Source organism: Cnephaeus nilssonii (genome assembly GCF_951640355.1).
Source record: "Cnephaeus nilssonii genome assembly, chromosome: 12".
Lineage (NCBI taxonomy): Eukaryota > Metazoa > Chordata > Mammalia > Chiroptera > Vespertilionidae > Cnephaeus > Cnephaeus nilssonii.
This window is the reverse complement of record NC_137083.1, coordinates 9,224,391-9,244,427: the sequence shown is the minus strand read 5'-3', so window position 1 is coordinate 9,244,427 and position 20,037 is coordinate 9,224,391. Positions and strand designations below refer to the sequence as shown.

Genomic DNA, 20,037 nt, shown 5'->3' with positions numbered 1-20,037 from the left:
TTGACCACATAATAGCTGTGGGGTGTTGTTTTTTTTGGGGGGGGAGGGTCCTGGCCCTCAGTTTCCCATCCATCAAATGGCGATAAAGCCCACCTCACAGGCTTGCCTGAGGCCCCGATGAAAAAATACATATTGGCACAATACTCTAAACTCTCCGGTGCTGAATAAATACAACCAGCTCCAACTGTGTGTATTTTGTTTGAAGAAGTGATTTTTATCTCTGCTCAGATCCTCAAAGTTGCTATTCAATACCACTCACCAGGACCACCTTCCACTTGTATTCATGCAATAGAAGATACTAGTCGGGGAGAAACAATGGGATCTGAGTGGAATTAGTTCTAGCCTCCAGGAGGTGAAATACAGTGAGTCCACCCATCTAGTGGACATCTAGCACCCCACCTCAACACACACACTCTTCCTTCCTTCCTCCCTAACGGGCACCTGAGCTTCTAGAAGCCTCGGTGTGCTACATGCGAGCCCCTGGTTCTCAACCTCGGCCTCCCATTAAAATAACCTAGAGAGCTTTAAAACACACACACCCAAACAAACAAACAAACAAAAAACTACAGCCTAGGCCCAAATCCCAGAGCTTCCAAATCAATTGGTATGGGGTGAGCAGACATCAGTCTTTTTAAAGTTCCCACGTGGTTCAGTGTGCAGGCAGGGCTGAGAATCTGGCGGGACCATGGGGGGTTTGCCCTCTTGGATGCCCCGGGCCATCTGGTCTCCACCCTATCCTCCCTGGCTTTTCATGTCCCTTCCTGTGACCTGGCACAATGAGGGAGCTCCCAGCTCTCAGAAAAATAGCCTGATCCTGAGAGGCCACACTACAAAGTCCAGCCGAGCACCTTGGGGCCAAACATCTTTATTATGCAACTTTGAAGGCCAGGACACTGCATTCTTGGGATGCTTACACACTAAGAGACCTGCATTCACACCTCTCACCTCAGCCGCCCTGGCTCCTCAAATTTACTTTCCTGAAGGAGGTGCAGGAGCTCAACCACCCTTGAACAAGCCCGTTTTTTAAAGGAAACTCCATGCATACATCTTTCTTCCCTGACAGGCCAACCAACCTGTGAACTAATACTGCCCTTATCTGGAATGACATGCAAAAGTCAGATGCTGGAAGATAAAGATTTACAAGGTCAATGCTAAAAAACCGAGTTAGGGTTATCACAGTATGCAGACTTTTTTAATGCGACATTGTAATATAATAACATATAAAATAATTATTCCATAAAAATGGCATAGAGTTATTAGGTGACAATTCTAAGGGGATATACTTAGCGCTCAATGGGGAGAATGCAGCCCTTCTCCCACTCTCCACCCAGCAATTAGGCAAGAATAAAAGTGAATGAAAACATACCGAACAAAAGTACATTGCAGAGCTTGGGATCAAATGAAGTAAAAAACTGCTTTAATTCATTTACAGTTTTTTACAAAATTTAAGACTAAAAATATTTATTGTTTGAAGCCATAATTCAAGAGTGTGTGAAGCAAGATAAATAGGGCATTGATTTTTTTGCCAAAAGTTTTAAAACTTTCACTTAAAACATTTTATATTACAAAGAAAGTACTTATTCATAATAATTTTTATTCAAATAGGGTATACGAAAGTTCCCTACAGATGATCATCAGATATTTAGTCTTCCAGATTTTTCTCTATGCACCACCTACACATAAATATATACATATCTTGTAGATAATTATGTATGCTATATAATATTTTATTCAAAAATAGGATCAGGCTATAAATAATACTCTGTATTTGTTGTATTCATTTATCAACCTGCTGTGAAAATTTCTTCATGTCAGTGTATATCATCATTTGGCTGAGGAGTATGACACTGAATTTATGACAATATATTAATTCATTAATCCTATAACACAGACTACCCATAGGCATTACTCTAGAGCTGGGGATGGAGACCCGTTTCCATTCATGGACAGGTCAGATACTGAATGATTAAGAGCATGGATTTTGGCACCAGACTGCCAAGGTTTGAATTCCAAATACACTATTTTACAGCTGTGTGCCCTTGGGCAAGTTACTTAACTTCTCTGTTTCTCAGTGTCCTCTGCTTAAAAATAAGAAGACAAAGAATGTCTATCTTATATGGTTGTGGTGCAGATTCAAATAGTGAACATATGCATAGCACTCACAGCAGTGCCTGGCATACTTATCTAAACGTTAGATCCGACTAATTTTTCTGGTGAGGTGGGATGTAAAGAAGTAAATAAATGGGTGCTACTAGAGAGCAATGGAGGGACTGGATAGTGAATACTTAAAGAATGCCTCTGGTGATAGCTTAACACTTGGGCTGAAAGATGAGTAATCCCCTACTTATAAGCATTTATATATTTAATTAAAAATCAAATCAAATCTCTCTTAAGGACATAAAGGTTAGAGTAGTGTAGCAAGTGCTGATGATTAAAAGGAGGGACAAATAAATTCCAAATATAAAAAGAATTCTAAATAGTTAAGTGAGAAGTCTCTCTTGCAACTGAAGAGTATGGGCCTGCAAATCCCACAAACCAGCATTTTTTGTTGATGAACAATAAACTATGGCTTTGCCTCAGAAGCCCTTTTCAATTCTCTGGTGACCCCTGGTGGCCAACGTGAACTTGTACACTCCTTCCTCTGAGTTGGCTCCAGAATGAACAACCCAGGAGGCAGGTTATCTATTCCGGTTTTTTGTTTGTTTGTTTTCCTTTGTTTTTAAAATCCCCAAAGGAGGAAATTTCACAATTTCTCACATCAGCGCATTCCATTGTCCCTATGTCTTTATAGGTTGCCATTTGAAGAAAGTAAACTCATTTATTTGGTTGAACATTCTGTGTATAAAGAGATTCTTAGAAACCAGGAGGTTTTTTTTTCCTTTCTCCTGGCCTCTAAGCGAGCATAGTGGAGCTAAACTAGTCCTAATCCTCCTGCCCCATTGGACTTGCTCCCTATGGATAGCATCCCCTGATACTCCGAGTCTTCCTTTTCACCCCGCTCCCCATCAAGCCATACCCATCTCCTGAACCATCCTCCCAAGCCCTCTTCGATGTAACATGGCAGAGATAACCTTCTATTCAGGCCTTACACATATCACTGAGGCAGTACGTTCATACACCGGGGTGGGGGAGGGTGTCGACTAAAGACTTGTCAATTTCAGCACTCTCAGGTACCATGACTGTATTTTACACAGAGGACTCATTGGAGTGATTCTAGGCAATCGTAGGTATCTCGGCAAATATTAGGGCCACATTTTCTGCCAATGCCCAGGGCTGGGTACATACTCCAGCCAACCCCTACTTCTCACCCCCAACAAGGAACACCACACTTTATAAGAGGAAACAGCAACGAAACCACCAACAGACCAAGATCAATGGTACCGCTTAAGATGAGAAGTACAATTAGTAAATTAATTAAGGCTCTCTTCCCACTTCTATATGCAGAGGCGGATCATCTGTTTGGTTTAAGTAACGTGCTCTATCTTAATTGAAGTCATTAGTACCCCTAGCAAATGTCTTGAAATCCCCCCCAAGTGTGTTTGAATGGACTCCCATTTTGCCACAGAGATTCCAGTTCAGATGATACTTCAGCTGCTACACTAATGGTGTTTATCAGGGCAGAGCTTTTTATTTAAAGCTATTGGTTCATTAACTAGGTACCTTAATAGCATTTTAATTCTACACACACACACACTGCCAGCATATACTAGCCACTTGCTTAAGATATTCTGTGCTTTTCAGAGGAATTTTACTTATCGTGGTTGGTGTTAATCACTCACGAAATCTTCCTTTCTTATGATTGTTGCCACTGTACCATCAGATGGAAAATTAACTTTTTCAATATTTTTCTGTTTTGAGCCTCCTTACATCATTCAAGTGCCCACTGGCTCTTGTCGAGTTTTGAATTGTCTCATTTATCTGAGCCAACTCACACCACACTAGAACCCTTCCCATCTTTCTCCTTCCTAACCTTTCTACTCACCTCTCATTCCTTTGTGAGGTAGTTATGTCTTCTGTTTGTGCTTCTTGCCAGAAAGTTGGACTTTAGAAGGAACGGGGGGGGGGGGGGGGGGGGGCGGGGAGAAGGCCTGACTTTCCCTACTTGATGCAAAGATGCAAACAAAGAAATGGCTGAAAGAGTTAGTTGCTTTTTTCTCTATGTTAAGTTTTCATTTCTCAAAGGGAATCATGCACACAAAGGTTTCTGCACAGCTCAAATATATCTATGAATGGAATGAGCTGTAACATCATTTTCGCTACTTTCTTCCTTGTTTTGTCTCACCTGCTTTCTATTCTTCCAGATCCCTGATGCCCTACATACACAGCAAAGAGAAGATAGTTAAAGTTCAGAGAAAACTAATGTCAGTGACTTCCAAATCTTTGCTGTGTGGCTACTGGATTCACAGCCATCTATGGTTAAGACATATTTTGAGAGATCTGTTCAGCCCACACCCCCTTCTCTAAAAAGTGACTCTGTGTTTACCAGTAGAAAGGGCCCATTGCCCATGTTATGTCACATGACCCAGCTCCCTCAGCCTTAGCTGACTGGGCCAAGAAAAAACACCTGATCCAAACTGGACCAATCACATTCTGTCCCTAGGAGAAGTGCTAGTTAATTTCTGTTGATTGAGGCAGGTAAACTTAGAAACTGTAGAGTAGCCATTTTCTGCCAAATACCTGGAAAAGCAACGCATGTTGATCTGCCAAGAGAGAAGAATGAAGCACAGATGGGTGACCCTGTGATCTTGGACAGAATAAGGCTGAGACAGAAAGACTGGCTGCCCTGGCTCCTGATTTCAGGTACTGGTTCCTTAGGCCAGACAACACTTTTTGCCCTTGGTGTCTCCAGGCAGGAAAGAAGGATTTAGAATCGGGTGGCTATCTGAATTAGGATTCAACCGAACGACAGAAACCACAGTAACTTTAATTTTAAATTTTTCCTTTTTTGGGCCTGGCCGGGGTGGCTCAGTGGTTGAGCATTGACCTATGAACCAGGAGGTCATGGTTCAGTTCCCTGTCAAGGCACATGCCCACGTTGTGGGCTCAATCCCCAGTGTGGGTGTGCAGGCGGCAGCCAATCAATGATCCTCTCTCATCACTGATGTTTCTATCTCATTCTCGCTCTCCCTTTCTCTCTGAAATAAATAAAAATATATATATTTAAAATATTTTCCTTTTAAAATTATTATTATTTATTTTACCTGGAAACGTTGACCTTCAATGTTACAATTCTGTTACAATTTCCAGTGTTTGCTCTGGCCTGCATCAGCCATGAGCAAGCATGAGGAGCTACATCCTCAGTGTTGGGCAAATACTGGGGAATAGGAAATATTTAATATAAAACGTATTCATTATAACGGGAGAATAACCATAAACATGTAAAGTGAATTCTAAAGAACACCCTGGGTTCAGGAAGAGTACCCTTGGATGGACAAACCCATAAAGTGTGAATGGGGCCCTTCCCAAGGCTACAGTCTGGACCTCATTGGAGAAGGGGTGGCTACAGCCCACTGGGTGGCTGAGAAGTTCACTAGGGGGCCTGGCCCAAAGCTGCCAACAATCCTGGACAAGTAGGAAAAGCCTCCAGAGGCAGTGGGCTGTGGCTGGCGGGGTTGGGGGCGCAAAGAAAGTCAGAATATTGGGAGCCCAGTTGCTTGAAGGGTGACACACCACTAGGAGTGCATGGTATCCATGATGGGAGGGCTGTGGGAAGCCACCCTTGGGGTGCAGGTGATCAAGGCTGGTGAGAGGGCTGCAGAGAGAGATGGGTTGTAGGAAGCCTGCTCACTGGCAAGGCCTGGGATGAATGGTGTCCACGTTGAGGGGGCCATAGCCAGGTGGTCATCCCTGGGACGGAGCCCGGACTGTGTGCCTACTGAAGGTCTTCATGGTCTGGGTCCCCAGCTCAGGCAGAGTGCCACAGAACGTCCCCACACACATACTGCTGACAAACTAGGCAGCAGGGTGAAGGGAAGGCGAAACAATGGACAAGGGAACAGGAAGAGATGCCAACTTCCTCCTGCAATGTCCCTCCAGCACCCTCTACTGACGAAGCTTCATATCATGTTCGCTGCATAAGAAAGTGTTTCAAGTTCTATTATCACAAGAGCAGGTAAGAGAGGAGAATTGACTCTGAGAAGCAAAAAACAAAACAAAAAACCAGTAACAAAATACTGGCAGTCACCACTCTGGAAGTTCTAATTGTTCCAAGATGTCACAGTCACAGTCCAAAAGACAAGAGGCCTTATTAGTATCTAATGCTGTATAACATGTCCCAGAACTTAGCGGCTTAAGACAATAATCACTTATTATCTCTCCTGTTTTCTGTGGGTCAGGAATTCAGGGGTATCTGGCTGGGCAGCTCTGGCTCAGGGTCTCTCATGAGGTTGCAATCAAGTGATCAGCCAGGGCTGCGGTCGCCTGAAGGCTCGAATTGGGCTAGAAGAACTTCATCCCAGGTTGGTGGAGGCCCCACGTCCTCCCATACGGGTTTGTCCATATGGCTGCTTTAGCACCTGGCTTCCCTCAACGTGAGTGATCCAAGAGACCAAGGCAAAGCAGCTTTGTCCTTAGAAGCCTTGGAGGTCACACACCATCATTTCTGCTATAACATATTGGTCACAAAGGCTGGCCCGGGTTCAATATGGAAGGGGATGAGAGAGGAACATGCAGACCCAGAGAGGAAGATCACCGGTGACTCTCTTGGAGGCTAGTTAGCACAGAGGCCACAAATTCAAGGGCTCATTCACTCAACCTGGACCATGATGTGGACTTCTTGGATGTTTTTATACCTTAGGCTGCACATTTAGGCATGTCTTATAGGCAAGCCAACTAACACTGTCAACCACAGGAGGTAAGACTGAAAAGGGTCCTTAGAAATCAACCAGGTTTAACATGTTTATTTCTATACTAGAGGCCCGGTGCATGAAAATTCATGCACTGGAGTCGGGGGGTCCCTCAGCCCAGCCTGCCCCCTCTCACAGTCTGGGAGCCCTCAGGGGCAGGAGGTGACCCAGCGATCAGGGGAGGGCAACGCCCCATCACACCTCTGCTGTTGCCACTGCTGGCAGCGCAAGCCTCAGCCGGCCCTTGTTACCTGAGCCTCAGGTGGCCCTGGGCGGCTGGGCAGCCACCATCCGAGGCTTGCCTGAGCCTTGGGCCAGCCCTGGGTGGCTGGGGGGATGAGGGGACTGGGTGACTCGGTCGGCAGGCGCGCTGAGTAGGGCTGAAGGGACTGGGCGCTGCCATCTTGTGGCTGTGGGTGTCACCGTCTTTGAGGGTGGGGCAGGCAATTAGCATATTCCCTCCTTATTGGCTGTGGGTGCCGCCATCTTTGCGACAGTGTGAGGGTCAATTAGTATATTCCCTCTTTATTAGATAGGATGAGAACACTGAGGCCCAGAGAGCATGATGCTGTGTCCTAAGTGGTACAGCCAGTAACTGCAGTCCCAGAACTAGAATCCCGGGGTCCTGACTCTAGTTCTTTCTCCCAAATTCAAGCCCACTGCACTGGAATCACTGTGGTGCTCTCAGAAATGTTGATCCCCGGGCCCTCTCCAGACCTACTGGATCGGAATCTGCTGGGAGGGGCTGGACACAGAGCAGGGGAGTCTGTCCTGTTTGTGAAGCTCCCAGGTATTTCTGAGCGGCGGCAGCCAGTCTGGGAGCCACCGTGCTCCACCACCTTGACTGCTTCTGCCACCCAGAGGAGGGAGTGAACCCAGCACAGGCTGCGGCCCAGCGGAGCCTGATTCCATGTCTTCACGCCAGGGGGGCTGTCCTGCTGGCCCTGGGGTACTCCTGGGGACACGCTGTCCCACCTGCAGAGAGAATGCTTTGTGCTTTGGCTTGCACTGGATTGTGGACTGTGCTAACCTGGTCCCGTGCACCTGATTTTCCTGGCGTCTGATGAAGTAAGATGGGCTCCTGCATGATCCTGAAAGGGAGGGAGCACCTCAGATGTTGCCTCCAGGTGCCCCGTGCCTCACTTATCCCAGCCTTTCTGACTCCTCGATATGAAACAGACCTTTCTCAGTCATCAGATCCTCGGACTCCAGGAGTCCCAGCCATTCCCTTTGGCTGGAGGAGTAAGACGGGGCCCTGAGTGAGTGGAGGGGCCCAGGCCCAACTCTATAAACATCTCAGGTTTCGGCTCCATGACATTTGAGGTAAATAATCTGCAAGCCTAGGCTAAATGCTTCCAACAAATTACCTATGTTCCTACAAGAAGGTCAAACGTTAGATAATTTTCCCAACGTGAAGGATATTAATTTTAAAAAAAATCAACATGCTTCTTCATCTTCTTATAAGTGGAAAAGCCCGAATTCCACTTTGTAATTTCCTTACCCAGTAGCAATTAATCCACAGTCTTGCCTGGCATTCAGCTACTTCCATTTTGGAATCTCCCCCAACATCCTGTCTCCTTTAACCTCCCAAATTGTGCTAATAATGAGAAAATGAATAAAGATAATGATGATAATAATAAAATAGAAACAACAGCAACTTTACTTGCTATGTATCAGGCACCAATGTAAGGGCTTTCCAACAGTATCTCACTGGTCTCAAAACCATTGTCAACAAGGTATTTTGGTCTTCATTTTAAAACAGAACAAACAAACAAAACCACCAATGCTCAAAGAAGTTAAAAAAATGTGCCCAAGGTCGTATTTGGCCCAAGGAGCAGAGTCAAGATTTTATGCCTGCTTGACTAACTCAAGAGTCTTCTGGTCTAGTTTTCTCAGGATCACCGCGTGGCTATCAAGAGCAAAGATCCCTCTGTCCCAGATCTAGTTTTAAATTCCAGTTCTGCCAACTTCTTGTTGGGCAACTGGAGACTAATTATTTAATCTCTGTAACCTCTTCATCTACAAAATGAGGATAATAATTCCTTCCTCGTGTGGTTCTTGAAAGCATTAAATTTTAAAAAATGCACAGTGTTCAGCACAGAGTCAATGTTCAATTAACAACAGCCATCAGAATTGTTACATTTTTATTGGCTTCATTATACTTTTTATCCCATGCAAAATGCCTATTCATTTCGCTTGCAGAGTGTATCCCCACTGCACACCAATTTCAAGTTCTAGAATCCATTATGCCCTGATTTGTATACAATAACAGGGGAGTCTCGCAGAAATAACAGGAAAACAAAACTAATTTGAGAAACAGCAGCCCAAAAAATTACTCAGAGGATATTACAAATGTGGCATCCTTCCTGGATCTCTTATTTTCTCTACCTCCAATTTTTCTAAGGGGTCATTTCTCTCTTGATGACAATATCAGCTGCTTCCCCAAGACAGGCAACAAATTAATATTTCTGCCAAATAAAAGGAACTCTTCCCCCATCTGGGTGACCGCTGTTTTTCCTTCTCATATGCTTTATCTCCTTCACCCAAACTGGCCGGTTCCATAATTTATAACCCAACCGACTGGGCAGGAATGGTTGCTCTGGGACCTCAGAGACGGGGCTCTGCAGGTGGGCCCCTCCTCCCCCTCTGCCCTCAGGAGGTCTTGGAACAATCTATCCTGGATGCCTTGAGGTGACAGCTGTCAGCCGCACTGTCTTTTCATCTCTGCCTCTCTCCCCTGAAGCTTGGGGTATCGTGTCCAATAGGACGCTATGCTTCCGTGTCTTCCTTCCTGGCATGGCAGCCTTGTGCTCTTTGTCTTCTGGGATCATCTTGAATGTGTTTAGGGCTACATGACTGGTCCCCCAAAAGAGAATCTGGTCAGGAGATGCACAGCTAGGTCTTCATTTAATTAAGGGGGGAACCCCAACAGCTCAGCCATTGTGTCATGCAGGGGGTGGGGGTTTCAGAGCTTAGTCTCTCAACCAGGAGAGGGTGCAGGACCTAAGCCAGTGCTCCTAACCAGCTTTCCTGGCCCCTGCGGCACCTGCAACTGTAGACAAAGCCGGTCGCCCTCAGAGGCAACCTAAGAAAGAGAAGATTGGGCCTTTGTTTTGTTTTCAAAACAAAAGATCACTTCCCTCACCATTAATTCCCGTTTTCACAAATCGGGATCATTATTAGAGAAGACTCACTATGCAGAAGTCATTGAGGAACTTACTGGTATCAAAAGCAGCCACAAAGCAGAAGAGAAAGTAAGGAATCAGGTTTCTGGGGCCAGGGCTGGGTGGTGGTGGGGGTGAGGGTGGGGGTGGGGGACAGGGAGTGCAGTGGAGGCTGAGGCCCAGCAGGCTTCAGAGGAAAACCAAGCAGGATTAGGGAAGCTGATCCCCACAGGCTGCACTCGCCTCCTCAGTCTCCCATTCTAGCCCTCATCCCAGTGGCATTCAGGGGACAGTGCCACCTCCATCTGGGTTTGCCTGCTCTAGAAGTTTCTGGAGAAAAAGAAGTATGAACCACTTTGGGGTCAGGATCACTGAACACAGGGCGGTGGCCCATAGGCTGGAGTGATGATTTCTCAAGCATGTCCTGCCTGTTAATTCTCCCAATTTCAGGTCACAATCTCTGGGGGGATTTGGAGGTAATTCTCAAATACAAGAAAATGTGAGAATCACTGAGAACACATTGAGAGCCACTAATCTAGGCAAACTTTTCAAGCATTCATTTTACAAAGAAGACTGGCCACCAAAGATACCCACATCCTAATCCCCCAAACCTGTAACTGGGCTCACCCCATGGCAAAGGGGAATTACCGTTGCAGATGGAATCAAGGTTGTTAGTCAAATGACCTGCGAATAGGGAGAGTTCCTGGGATTATCCAGGTGGGCACAGTGTAATCACAAGGGTCCTTCAGTGTAGAAGAAGGAGGCAAAAGACAAGAGTTGGAGAAGGCAAAGTGACTATGGAGTCAGCCAGAGCAATGCATGTGAGGACTCAACCTACCAAAGCAGGATTTGAAAACGGAGAAGGGGGCTGCTAGCCAAGGAATGCAGGCAGCTTCCAGAAACTGCAAAAGGCAAGAAAACAGACTCTCCCCTGGAGCCCCCAGAAGCACGGCAGCCCTGCCAACACCTTGATTTTAGCCCAGTGAGACCTGTCAGACTGCTGGCCTCCCGAACTGTGAAACAATGCATGTGTGCTGTGTAAGCTACTACGTTTGTAATCATCTGTACAGCAGCAATAGAAGACAAATAGAAGACATGATAAATGTCTGTGCTTAATTATATTAATAAATGTGATATTAAAACACAATTGTACATTGTGGCTTCCAAAAGGTGTAAAGTTTAAGAGACTTCCAAGAACACATGGCTAATTTCCACCTGTTAGGATTAGGTCATATTTCTAGGCTTAATTTCTATCAATTCTCCCTAAGACAGATGTGCTGGATATTTGCATGTTTTCCTGATTTACTTTGAAGGTCTATTCTCTGCTCTGTGGCCTGGAAGGCAGACCTCTATGGACGAGACTTCCTCGCCCTCTGGGTTCCAGTTTGGTTCCACCAATGGGATGGACCAGCAGGAATCTGGAGGACAACCAGCTTGTACCTGTACAACCCTGTGAGTGAATCCCTCCTTAAATCTTGTGCTCTAGGTTCCTCACTTGCCTCACTCTACAGTAACACCAAGGAAGAGATAAAGAACTCTCTAGGGTCCAGGAAAGACTTTCCAGAGTAGATGACAGCTTAAGGACTACCAAAAAGTGTCTAGAATTCTTCACCATTTCTTACATGCCTCCCCCGACCCACATCTATGTGGTGAATTCTGTCAGAGGCCATGATTGGGAAAGTAGAAATGAGAAGTCTTGAAAATGCCGGTGTGGCTCAGTGGTTGAGCGTTGACCCAGGAACCAAGAGATTTTGGTTCGACTCCTGGTCAGGGCACATGCCTGGGTTCTGGGCTCAATACACAGAAGGGGGCATGCCAGAGGCAGCTGATGGATGATATTTCTCTCTCATTGATGTTTCTATCTCTCTATGTCTCCCCCTTCCTCTCTCTCTAAAAATCAATAAAACATATTTTAAAAATACAACCCAACAGTACCAACAGAAGCAATTTAATTTGAAAACCACCCTGGATTAAGCAATTTACCCAGTAATTATATATGCAGCACTGCTATATGCAAATCACATGCAAATGTAAATACGATTTTCCATAGGGACAGCTTTTTCATTGTTTTCTCTGGCTTCTAAAGCAAATCTAATTTGGAAAATAAAAATAGAAAGTTACCCTGTGGTGGGATAGCATTCGTTTATGCATCTCAGCACCTCTACCAATACCCCCAACAGTGCCCAGAAGCCTAACATGATTTGTTTATGCTGAAGAACTATGTGACCTTGAAGTAAGCTTATTAGAATTGGTAAAGTACAAGGATATACCTACCTGTGTCTATTATGGACTTGAGAGGGTGAGTGGCCCCCTTGTCCAGGAAGCCAACCTAGATCACCACAATCCGCCACCCCTCCCACAAAGGTCCAGAGTAGGTGGGTTCAGCTTCCTCTCTGTGTCTTCACAGAGTACTGCTCAGTTCATGGGTACTGAAGTCGTGAAGGAGTGTGGGAATATTAATCAGCCTAGCAAAACCCACAGAGAAGACAACCATCCAAGACCACAATCAACCACATTTAGCCATGCTTGTATGCATTACCTGTGAACTTCAGGAGTCTCCCCACTCCTTATCCTCCTTGGCTTCCCACTACCCTGGGGTATTTTTTAGAACAAAACAACAAAGAGATAGGAAGAAGGCGGCGGCAGGAAGAGGTGGCAGGATTAATATTCCTAATAAGGCTGCGGGACTTTAAAAGCTGGACCTCTCTGCAAACATTTGTTTCCTGCCCATAAACAGGAACACCATACAGAGTCGCTTATTTTTAGAAGAAAAAAAAATTTTTTTTTTTTAAGCCCACAACTCTTCATTGAGTTGTAGGTTAACATTTCTACCCTGGAGGGGGCATAGCTCGCTCTTGAGTGGCAGTTCCGTTAGGGCGCTGGCGCAGGCTTACCAGGGCCGGGAAGAACCAGAAGAAAAGGTTGCTGTTGTAAGTGTTATTCACAGTGAGGAAGCCGGTGTAGCTCTCCACCTGCTGTCCTGGGAAAGGAGCCACCGCACTCAATCGTCTCCCTGGTGAGAGAAAAATTTACCCAAGGATTAGAGAGATGATACAGGGTTAGCCACCTCCATCTGGACCGGCTCCTCCCAGGGGTCAAGTCTAGGAGGCAGTGATGGGAGAGGCTGCGAGGGTGGGCAGAAGGGAGCACACTGCAGGGAATCACAGCATGCTCTGGTCAAGTCCACATCGTCTACATACACAATTTAGCCAAGGACAGTGACATCTTTCAGATTTTTTTTTTTGTCCCCAAATATAATTTATAAGTGATGATAAGGATTTTTATTAAAAGAACAAAAACAATCACCTAATCTCAGTTCCACTTGAGGAAGGCAAGTAAACCAAGGTGCTCACATTGGGCACCTGGAGGGCCAGGGCAGAGGAAAGCCACCTGATGCCAGAGGAACAACGTAGCCAAGTAGCCCTCAGCCTTGGAAGGCCTGGATTCTGCGCACTCCCCTCATCATGGAGGCCAAAGGCCTGCTCCGGCCATGAAGGGAAATGCACCAGGCCTGTGGGGGCGGGATGGCTCAGGATGGCTGGGGAGGGTGTGGAGAGTCAGACAGTGAGACTGAGGTTGGCCTGGCGGCTATTCAGAGGGAGCCAAACAAGACGACGGGACAGTTGTAGAGGGCAGAGGTCTTATGGCAGCAAAGGGGCAAGGACAGTGGGGGAGGAAGGAGGAAGGAAATGTTCATATAGCTAAGGCCACCCAGGAGGAGATAATACTGATAGGAGCGAACACTGAAAAGGTCCATGTACATTAAGTGGCAGGTATAATTATTATTATTAATTTTTAAAATATATTTTATTGATTCTTCACAGAGAGGAAGAGAGAGGGATAGAGAGCCAGAAACATCGATGAGAGAGAAACATCAATCAGCTGCCTCCTGCACACCCCCTCCTGGGTATGTGCCCGCAACCAAGGTACATGCCCTTGGCCGGAATTGAACCTGGGACCTTTCAGTCCGCAGGCCGATGCTCTATCCACTGAGCCAAACCGGTTTCGGCGTGGCAGGTATAATTATTATTCCCACTTGACGGGTGACAAAACACAAGCACAGACAGGTTAAGTGACTTGCTCAAGATCACACAGCTAGTCAAGGGAAGCTGAGGTTTAAACCTCGGAGTCCGGGTTTGCTCCCTCTCCCACCCTCCCCACTGCCTCTCACTGGAGAGTTAGTCATAAGGGGTGAGTGGAAGGGGAAGCAGTGATTAGGAAAGGAGTGGAGAAGGAACAGAAAGTAGGCGACAGGGCATCGTGGGGAAGTGGACGGGGAAGTCTGGGTAAAGAAGAGTCCTGTAGTGGTGGCAAAGCAAGGGTCCCCGATAAAAACAAACGACTCAAGGAAAGCCATTTAAGTCGGAGACATACTAGTTGGAGACTGGTTAGTGGATGGGATGGGTGAGGAAGCCTGATCCTTCACACAGCCACTGACTCAAGTTGCCTCTGTGGGTCCCAGGGCCCTCGGGCCCCGCAGTGCTGATGGTTCGCATGTCTTCCCAACTGGGCGTTCAGTGACAGCACTGATAGGGTGCAGTAGCCACAGTGAGAACGTGTGCCCTCAGGGAATCGGAGCGACCAATCAGGGCCCGACCCCCGAGAGGGTTGTTGACGTTCACCAGCACACCTCTGCTCTGGGCCACAGGCTCTCTTTTCAAATGATCGGCCTCCTGAAAGGGAAACGCATCCATACCAACTACACTGCGCTGTTCCTTTTTCTAGTGCTTTGCTGATCCTAGTGCTACTACTGACCAGCTCTGTGACCCTTATATCTTTATTTATTTTTTGTTAATCCTCACCCAAGGATATTTTTCCATTGATCTTTAGGGAGAGTGGAAGAGAGAGGGAAAGATGGAGAGAAACATCAATGTGAGAAGAAACACATCAATTGGTTGCCTCCAGCACGAGCCCTGACCAGGGCCTGGGCAGGGGAGGAGCCTGCAACCGAGGTATGTGCCCTTGACTGGAATTGAACCCTGGACCCTTTGGTCCGCAGGCGGACGGTCTATCCACTGAGCCAAACCAGCTAGGGCTCTGTGAGCCTTTTAATAGGCAGAGATTTTGGCCGGTCTGGGCTCCAGTCTCTCACCTAGGAAAGTGGATGGCATTGAGTCTACGCACGCAAAACCTGGAGAAAAGGAGCCGGCTTGCGGGCGCATTGCTATGGTTGTCTTTGAAATGCATCCCCTGAATGGGAACAGGGGCACCTGGGAGCAGAGGCGATGGTGGGGACACAGGGGAGGTGGCAGTTTCCAGAGGGTCCTGCTAGGCCAGCACAGCAGGGAAAACATGGTTTCCGAGTTGGACAGACCTGGGTTGGCGGTCCTGACCAGGCTTTCTAGCAGGCCACTCCATCTCTGAGCCTCTTTCCTTTTATGCAAAATGTGGATGCCTCCCCCACCCTGTGAGGGTCCAATGAAAACATGCAGATGAGCCCGCACCAGGAGGCTGGGCATAAAATAAGGGCTCAAGCAAAGGGAGGGACATTCTCCCCCCCCCCCCCGCCCCCCAGCCCAGGTCCCCCAGCGAAGATTGCTTAACCCAACCTTGCCAGCTCTGCTCCTCCTCTTCCAATGAGATCTACCTCCCCACCAGAAAAAGAGAAAAAGGGAGACAGACGGATTTGAAGAAAAAGAAAAGGGAGAGAGATGACTGATGGGCGCCTTCCTCCCAGCCACACCCTTCCCTCCTGCAGATAATGCTGCCCTCTCCCCTTCTTTGCTTGTACTTCGATTAGCCCAAAGAAGGGTCACCCTCCAGGGTTGGGCAGCCGTTAAAACACTTGTTTGGGGGCCATTTTTCAAATGGAAATATAACATGATATTAGTTTCAGATGTGCAACCTGATGATTGGACATTTGTGTATATTGCGAAATGACCATCACAGTCAGTCTCGTTAACATCCGTCACCGCACAGCTATACAATGTTGTTCCTTGTGATGAGGACTTTTAAGTTCTACTCTCTTAGCAACTGTCAAACACGCACTACCGTATCATTAACTACAGTCGCCATGCTGTACATTACATCCCCAGGATGCATTTTTTTTAATAACTGAAAGTTTGTACCTAAAAAACACTTTTGAAATGTTTCTCACAAAGCTGTTACTCTTCTGAAAATCAGAGACCTCCCTCCAAAAAGGAGGGCTGAGAACTGAAGATGAGGAGTTGGGAATGAATATGGGTGTGAATCAGGAGGGGTAAGAGAGCAGGAGAGGTTTCGTGAAAAAAAGACAGAGAAAAAAATGAGAACCGTCAAAGTAGAATGAGGAGAAGAGAAAATATAGGATGGACAGGAGATGGCTGAGTCATCCATCACTTTGAGAGCAGCCCGGCAGCAGGACCGCTGGCCTGCTCTGAAAATGACTCGGCTCCGCCAGCCTGCCCTTTCTGAGCACCCCAAAGTGGTTTCTCTACTACTGTACTTACTCAGGTTCATTTCCTACCTGCCCTTCTAGGTCAGGGACTATGGGAAAGCAAGGAATTTGTCTAGTTTATCTTTGTACCCCTGGGGTCATACCATGCTGACTTATACACTTATGGCACTCAATACATACTGTTAATGAATGAATGTGAATGCATGAATGCATGAATGAATGAGCCAAAACAGGCCACACTGATAATGCACTAGAATTAGCTTCCTTCTACAAAAGCCTTTTAGGGCAGGGAGGCCTTATTAAGATCTTAAGAAATGTAGAGAAAACTTTTTTCTGGCCCACAAAAAAAAAGTGGTTCACCCTGTTTCAAATATTAAACTTCCTTTAACTAAACCACAGTAAATAATTTAAAAAGTTCTTTCAATTCAAATGATTTTTAAAAATATTTTCAAGTGCTCTGTTCATCCTTCCAGAGTCTATTAATGGAATGTGGAAAAATAAACCCCCAAGACATAGAGGTTTCTTTCTTCCTGGAACCGTGACTCAACAACACAAACATTCAAAACCGTTACAGAAAGGGAAAAGGTCTCTTTGAAGCGATTTCACTTCCTCCTTGTTATGTACCGTGGTTGCCAGGGTTAGTAATTCTACCACTTTCAAAAAGATTGGAGTCTGACCACAGAAGGGCATGAACCAGCTAATCAGGGCGGACTTCACATTCACCAAGACTCAGGCCATCACCATGATGTACAGAGAGACACAACCAGACCCTCAGTAATAATAAATGAAGACCTAATAGCAAGATAGCCTTCAATATTTGTGAAAATGCTAAGTATGTGTTTGTGAACATGTTAAAATGTGCCTCCCAGCTTCATTTTGTTTCAGAGAGTTAGGATTTGGTCTAGCTGCAGAGAAAGTAAACATGCAATTACAATTACATAAAATGAAGCCAGCTAATTGGGGATTTAAAAAAATAAAAATTTCTCTTGTTATTTTGTGAATGATTATTCATCCCCAAAATGTTCCATTGCAGCATTAAGACTCATGTTCCTAAGGTTTTGACAGACTCGATAAACAAAACAGATTTAGGGGAATGAGAGTTTCCTGAACTTTCAGTGAAGATGATGAATAAAAGTATCCTTGATTATGTTATCAGGGTTGCATTTGAATACCCAGATGTACCAGATTTTGGATCAGCCATTTAAAATTCCATTCGAGATTTTGAGTGTGTTCCAGAACATTAGAAAGTGACATTCCACCAGATTTAATATTTTAAATATCGTCACTCATCGCATGATGATCTATCAGGGCTGGCACAGAAGGACAGAAGATGAAACACTCTCCCTCGAAATCTTTTTTTGCTACTTTGACCAGAGCTGAAATGCTCATAGTCAAGAAATTCAGGAATGAGAGGGGTGTGGACAACCTCTCAGGTGGATTTCTCCACAGTCTTCTCACTTGATGCTACCAGATGTCTGATACAGACACCCCATGGTCACTTCCACTTAATGCCTTTGTGTAAGCTGTTTCCTCACTCAGTATGTGCAGGCCCTTTTCTATTTACCCCAATTCTGCCCAATACCCTCATGTCTGGAGCTGGTCACATAGTTCAGTGGTTCCTACTTCACACTCAGGAGTCAGCAGAGATAGGTTTTCATTCCAGCTCTGCCACTTACTAGGTTTAAGTAGCCCTGGGGAAAAGATTTAATTTCTCTGGGCCTCATTTTTCTCATCTGTAAAATGGGAACAATAACTATGCATTCTTCCTTATGGATTAAATGAACTGATGTGTGCAGAAAGCACAATGCCTGACACACATTTGGGTCTAAAATTGAAATTCTACAAGTATTTATCGAGTGCCGATTACATACAGGCACTGTGCTAGGTACTGCAGATATAATTACTGATAACTACTTGTTATATTTACTACTGCAACTATTGCTATTCTCTCCCCTGGCTGTGCCAACTGACAGGATAGTTTCTTTCTCAACATCTCCAGCATGCCTAGGTCACATGTACTCCTTTAGTATTCTAATATGCGCTGCCTTATTCCTAAATTGTTTTGTGTGTGTGTATCTGGTCACTCTAGGAGAGCACAAGCTTCTTAATGAAATAAAAAGAAATTATAGCAGAAGTCAGAAAAGTTGGGTCCTAAACACACCTCTGCTACTATGACTGCTTCCCCTTGGACAAATCATGCAAACTATGTGAGTCTCATCTGTAGATTGGTAGAGTTGGTTATTGGTAGTTCATCACTCTTCAGTTCTAAACTACATGATTTGCTTTGATTTGTTGTTAATGAACATCATCTCTAAGTCATCCGTATCCACTTACGGATGCCAGAATGAATGCATGCATGTGGTCCAGTTTGGTAGATTTGGATCAATGGTATTTTGCCTCTTCATATGTGTCTAGTGATATGAGCCTCTACATCAAGCCAAAAGAATCTTTTAAAAAGAAGACTGACTACATTATCTAACTACATTATCTGACGACATTATCAAATGTATACTAATATACACTGACTAAATTATTAAAGTTTTTCACCTTTTCTGAGAACAGAGATGGTGAAACATGGAACCAATGTGTATTTCAGAAAAGACGTCTGAACAGGACTCAAATGCACCCTTAAGATATAAACCAAACAACAAAAACAACAATGACATCCTATTGGCTATGAGAAATTTCAAAGGAAGGAAAGTTGCTTTATTATACTTTCCATATAGAGGAGACAAATTTATTTTTTATCTTTAAAACGATCATTTCCTGCCCTAGCTGATTTGGCTCATTGGATAGAGCATCGGCCTGTGGACTGAAAGCTCCCAGATTCGATTCAAGCCAAGGGCATGTACCTTGGTTGTGGGCACATCCCCAGTAGGAGGTGTGCAGGAGGCAGCTGATCGATGTTTCTCTCTCATCGATGTTTCTAACTCTCTATCCCTCTCCCTTCCTCTCTGTAAAAAATCAATAAAATATATTAAAAAATAAAACAATAATTTCCCTAAAATTTCCAGTATCACTTCCACACTCCCATGACATCTACCAACCCGCCAGCCTCAGAGGCACAAGGGATGAACCTCAGTCCTCTGGAGCAGACACCGATGCCTGTGATGGCATCTTCCCACAGATGCCATGTCTCTCGCTCATCTACTTAGAGAAAGGGCTCTAGCAAGAGTTGCCCCCACTCCAATCAACCCTCCCCTTCTGCTGGATCATTTCCACCAGCAAACACCTGATCTCCTACCCTCTTGAAGACCCTTCCTGACTTCACAGCTTCCTCTAGCCACCACCCCATATCTCTGCTTCCTTTTAATTACAGCTCCTCAGAATAGCTGCCTATATACTATTCTGGAGCCTACTGAGGCCCAGAAAGATTAACTTATCTACACAGTGACTTACATTAAGAACAGAGTTTCTAATGACACCAAATGACACCTTTTTTTTCTATTAATAATGACAACAGAAAACCCCACTTACAAGCAATCTTTAGAGAGCAATTTACAGAATATTAAGAGTTTTCACATGCATTTTCTCATCTGATTCTTATACTATCCTTGTGACTTGGGAAAGTTGTTATAGCACCATCTTATTAATGAGGAAACTGAGGCCTAGGCCGTTTGGGTGGCAACCTGCCAGGCAGGGGGCCCAGCAC

At 45.4% G+C, this 20,037-nt stretch overlaps 1 protein-coding gene across 2 annotated transcripts in view; it reads right to left on the bottom strand.

Moving 5' to 3' along the window:
* The window catches only part of CPVL (carboxypeptidase vitellogenic like), a 102,178-nt gene that overhangs the window by 64,775 nt on the left and 17,366 nt on the right, over positions 1-20,037 (bottom strand). For both annotated transcript variants that reach the window (XM_079785675.1, XM_079785676.1), the window contains exon 3: positions 12,904-13,022. In XM_079785675.1, the coding sequence (XP_079641801.1) occupies positions 12,904-13,022 (119 nt within the window). The remainder of the gene's footprint in view (positions 1-12,903; positions 13,023-20,037) is intronic.